This window comes from Topomyia yanbarensis, chromosome 3, assembly GCF_030247195.1.
Source record: "Topomyia yanbarensis strain Yona2022 chromosome 3, ASM3024719v1, whole genome shotgun sequence".
In the NCBI taxonomy this organism is placed as follows: Eukaryota; Metazoa; Arthropoda; class Insecta; order Diptera; family Culicidae; genus Topomyia; species Topomyia yanbarensis.
This window is the reverse complement of record NC_080672.1, coordinates 44661390-44666709: the sequence shown is the minus strand read 5'-3', so window position 1 is coordinate 44666709 and position 5320 is coordinate 44661390. Positions and strand designations below refer to the sequence as shown.

Sequence of the window (5320 nt, the reverse complement as noted above, 5' to 3'; positions counted from 1 at the left end):
CTTCATGAGAAATACGGGTGGCGAAGGTCAAGGTTTGGGTTTTTAAACGCGGAGCTTATGGTGAAACCAACCGAAGGCTCCGAGTGATTAAACCTGGCTGAACAATAAACTATTTAAAACGCTCCAGTTGAACCAAACATGTTAGTATTTCACCTATGGACAATAGACCAGCATTTCACCCATGACAACAGACCATTCCAAATCAGAGGGCATAACTCAGCATCATGAAACAAGAATCGAATCCGGATATCATTCACCAAGCGAACATTGCAATTATTTCTCTGACATCACCAATCAGTTTTTGTCGGAAGAGGGAGTCCCAAAAATGCTACGGGGTTGGAATTTTGTAACGAAATGCTAAGAAGGAGGATGGCTCGAAAATCACCGGAAACGGCTACGTCATTTGTGTATGGACCCATAATGGATTGTGACATTATCGTTGAATGAATTGAAAGAATTTTGATGTAAAATTGATATATGTATATATTAAAACTCGCTTTATTACACTATCATACAATTTTGTTTATCGAATAAGTTAACGTTGGATCATAGTTGGAAATATTTTGTATTATACCGCTCCTAAAACAGAGCTTATAATTTAATATTTTTAACGCTTATTGCTACATACAGCTAATGCTAACGTACCGTTTTATTATTTTCAATAAAACTTTTGATCTATAATTATTTACTTGACGAGGACAAAGTTCAAAGTTGATCTTCATACGATTAACCTTCTTGTTACTGGTTCAGATACTATCTGCTTACCTAGAAACTCTACCATTAGCTGCTATTTATGCTAGTAAGTTAAAATCGAAATATTTTCAATTTATTCGCCATTTGTTTTCCGCTCAACTGAAAATGGTACTGTGCATAAGGTTCATAGCAGTGATGTTTACATAATCGGTCAATGATTGCTTCGTCTACTAGCACGTTTGTGTCTCCCCCGAAAGCCTTCGAAATGTTTTTTTACTGCTGCCGAGTCCGTGTCAGAGAGCGTTACGTGAGGAATATTGCACACCGCAGATATACATCGAACATCTGGAGTGGGGCTACTCGTGAATGGTACACATTAATGCTGTACTTTTGCTACAGTTACTAACATGTGTTTGAGATTTGCACGACTAAATCGAAGGCGGACGGCTAGGCATCAACTTTCACTTTCGTACTTCGAATGTACCTAACAATAGTGACGAAAGCGGGACAAACTGCCTATCCATTGAAGATTCCGAACGGTGCAGATGTCGCGCCGTTTGAATCGTTAGGCAGGCACCGAAAAATCGAATAGCTTTGGCGTTACTTAAGCGGGTTCATCGTACTCCGCAAAGTTGAAAGAGAGAAAGAAACACAAGACAAGATCACCAGCGGGGCATTTGTGCCAGTGGACAAACTCTCGGCTATAAAACTCTCAGTAAATATTGTTTTCTTCGTAGATGCTTATGGTTTACTATCGTGCGATCAACGGAAGCTGACGTACAGATAAAACAGTTATGATTATGTTTCTTGTTTGCACTCTTTCCCTTTTGTGCCTTTCTTTTTCTTCTCCGCTCTATCAATCACCTTTGGACTACAAAGAACCAAAGAGTAGCCACTTCGGAGGTGATTCAGGAAAGTGTATGTTATAGATTGTGCCTGTTTCTATACAGTTATTTTCCATATTAACTTGTTTCAGTGTGGGTTTTCTGTGAGATGACCGTCACGATTTTATGCTGATGTCGTTTTAATTGATTCTGTATTGAAGCTAGTATCATGCGTGCATGTAGCTTGGACTAACTCGTTTTCACTCGCGTTACTTGATTGTATTAGTATAATTCTTATAAACGATAGGAAATTCAAAAAAATCTTTGTTGCTTAGAAATTAGCTACACTGTTTTCACCAGTTCATTTAATATCTTCTTTCGCTTGCTAACCGACAGTTAGGTCCCGTTTCCAACACATAAAACAAAATTCAGTGCTGCCCACATCATTGCCTTTTCCACGTTCCGCATCATGCTATCTCAATCCCTCTCCCTCGACCGTCCTCATAACGTGTGGAGTATGGGGACGGAGAAAACACTAAATTAGTGGCGGCGCAATTATTCATTTTTAGTCTAGCACGTCAAACGAGAGATCTCTTGCACGAGATTGTATTTCTTTGCATTGAAATCTGTCACCTAGTAACATTTTTAAACTATCGTTTAATCTGCCGCGAGTTGTACGACATTCTCTTGGGTATGGAACAAAGAGATATGATGCTTTGACGACTCAGATGACATTTTTTCAAAGCCTAAAACATTCCTCTGTACGCAAGTCAATCCTCATTAGTCACCACCGCAAGCACAAACACAAAGTCCAGGGCCGCCAGTCCTGATAATCGCTTGGCCTCAACGTCATAAATATCGAAACGATGATTCTAACGACGACTTGTTTGTAGCAGGAAACACAAACAAGATGACCGTGATGTTACTGATTCATCGATAACCTGGTTAGCACCAGTTCGGCGCGAAACACAAAAGTACGGCGTATGCAATTCGCACCTGCCACGTGAGATCACGAGCCACCTAGTTCAGCACCTTCCTCGCAGCACGCTGTCCTGGATTGTACGGTTAACTGCAGCACCTGCCAGGGCCACTGCTCAACATATCACAATGTGCGCGGATCACAGGAGTATGAGTTTGTAATTGCTAATACTTGGCGTCGTAATTTAATGCTCGTTGTAGCAACAGTAGTTATACAGTCATAGTTAGATAACCTCGCTGCGAATGCTGTAACTGAGCGAGTGAGCTCTCGGAATCTTTTGCTTGCGCTGCACAGAAGTCTGGTGTCGATACCGAACGTGTTAGGTTTCCAAAGCTGAATATCGAAACCAATGAAGTTATTCGGTCAATACTCTCCACAGATGGTGTATGCTGTAATGTGGATTCACTTTGTTGACGGGATAAATCCTCTGCCACGACTTGATTGTTTGCGGATTCCGACAGAGCAAATGCGTCACTACTTGGTACGAGCTCGTTGGTAGTTCCCTCGGAAGCAGCATCCACAGTTTGACTATCCGACTCGGATTTGATGCGTTTCGGTAGGATGGATTGAACCGCTTCATCTGTTTCCCATTCAGCAACGTCGCGTCTTCGTTTGTTACTATTTTCCACTTTTTTCACGTCCATATCAAAGTACAGCACCTGCGATGATTCTTCATCGGTGGTTAGCGAAGGTGGACTGTTTTCCTTGTCGTCGTTATCGCTTTCGTCGTTATTTTCACTTGATGCATACGATTCCGATTCATCGCTATCCTCACTTTCACTGCAACTATCGTCTTCGCCAACATTATTCACCGAAGCCGCTGCTGCAGCTGCAGCCGCTGCCGCAGCCGCATTCCGCTGCTTCTCCATCTCCAGCTCCATACACTTGTTCTGTTGAAGGTAATGACCATGCACAATATGATAAGCTTCCTCCATAAAAATGTAGCGTGCTTTTTGCAGAACGGTTGCCACTAGCAAGTTTTTGTGCAAGGACACCCCTCCGCGACAGACCCTAGACTGGGCTATCTTGGCCAGGGAAATACCAATCAAGCGTTGCGCCTCTGCCATGGTATCAATCTTGCTCGCCCTCAATGGATCAACGACTGAACTAAAAGCTGTAGCGCCGCTGAATGCCGTACTGCTTCCGTGTTCAAAAATACTCGATGACTCACCACAGTCGCTGGTTTCGCGTATCTCGCTGTTTGCCCGCATATAATATTTTATCAATTATTTCTTACTACGCACACAAAAACTAAACCGCCAATGTCACACGGGTATATCTAGTTGGTGCTCAGGCACGTATTTTCTGAATCACTTCAACACCAGCGTCCACGTATACTTTTGATTCAGTTCTGTATTTTCCTCTTGCCGCGTTGTTCCACACACTTGGCGTACGATTTGTACTACACTGCGTTTCGTCCCTTCTTCTCACGCTTGTTTGTTTGTATGTATGCTCATTAGCAATTATTACTTTCCTCTCACTTCCCAATCACACGAGAGCACACCGATACCAACGGGAAATATAAATCTCTCTGTTTTCACCCCACACAAAAAATCAATCGACAGGAGCGAGGGTCACGCTGATCTGCACCGTTTGAAAGACGAAACTAAATTGAAAGTTTTGTGTGCGCTTGCATATATTTATAAACTTCACGAAGGTGACGTCACGGCCTACATTTTTTACGAATGTATTTATTTCCAGCAGAGACAAGCGGCAAGTGAGTAAAGATAGTACCAAAAGGAAGAGCGACAGCCTTCAGCGTACGCTCGGACATCTATCTGGTGCACATGTAGGTGGTGACGGTGAGAGACGGAACGCGCGCGCGATTCTCGCCGATCGGTCGTCTTCGCGCGAAACGAAGAAATCGCAATCGTGTTTCTACGAGTGCACTTTTTTTCCACGTCCTCTCCAATATAACCGTACACACAATTGTATGTGTGTAAACAAAGCGATAAAATGCGATGATTAACCCTATACACTTCGGGCGTCTGCTGCTGTCACAGAAAAATTCCTCTTTACACGCTTTCGGTTCTTTTGCAACCGCAGTCGGTAGTCTCGGGAGTGAAGTCAGGTTTACAAAGTATGATGCGGGAGCCGGTTGCAAAAAATTGAAAGTGGGAAATGTATGGGAAAACAAATTTATGGAACATACTGTAACTTTTAATGTTGTGATCATTATGGGAACAAACACAACTCTGCGTTGGCGGGAATAGTGAGAATTTTCAAACACTAACTGCTAAACTCCGATAATCAGTCTTCATGCGGTCATCTTGTCATCTGGTACGGACCCTGAATATTGCAATAGGTATCGAAGCATGCTTTTGCATCGGCGACCGGTTAACAAAGGAATTTCATGAAAACCTTTGTGACATTTGTGGTGGATTTCTATCACTTCTCCCGGGTTTGCACAACCGAGGTAATTGACAAGGTGTTCAAAGACCTAGGACCTGCGAATCCAAACAATGTGATACACAATTTAATGAAATTTTGAATATATTTGACGGTGTTGGTTTATTTTTGGAATTTCGTATGGGATCGCACTCATCAACCCATATCTCCGAAGTTGCATGTGATCCGACTTCGCTGTTTTTGTTGGTCAGTCCAGACATCTCCGAGAAGTCCGTCCGTTGCTGCCTCCGAAATTTCCGGAATGGATATTAACAATTAATGTAGCCGAAGATATTTTAGCCATATTTTGTTAAAACAAGTAAGTATGATCTTTTAATTTTTATATGAACATAACTTTGTGAAGAGTTCGTGCTCAGCCTAGGTCGTTGGGATTTTTTAAGGCAAAAAAAGCACTCTGGTCACCTTACTTCGAAAG

General features: G+C 42.3%; 1 protein-coding gene across 1 annotated transcript; it reads right to left on the bottom strand.

The window, feature by feature from the left end:
* Window positions 1–466: 466 nt before the first annotated feature.
* Window positions 467–4690, bottom strand: LOC131689075 (uncharacterized). The gene has a single exon (XM_058973869.1). It carries the CDS (start codon window positions 3705–3707, stop codon window positions 2706–2708), a length of 1002 nt encoding a protein of 333 aa, XP_058829852.1. The 5' UTR covers window positions 3708–4690; the 3' UTR covers window positions 467–2705.
* Between the last annotated feature and the right edge of the window lie 630 nt (window positions 4691–5320).

Excerpts from the sequence above, each read along its gene's own strand:
- LOC131689075 (XM_058973869.1), bottom strand. The coding sequence starts at position 3,707 with ATGCGGGCAAACAGCGAGATACGCGAAACCAGCGACTGTGGTGAGTCA.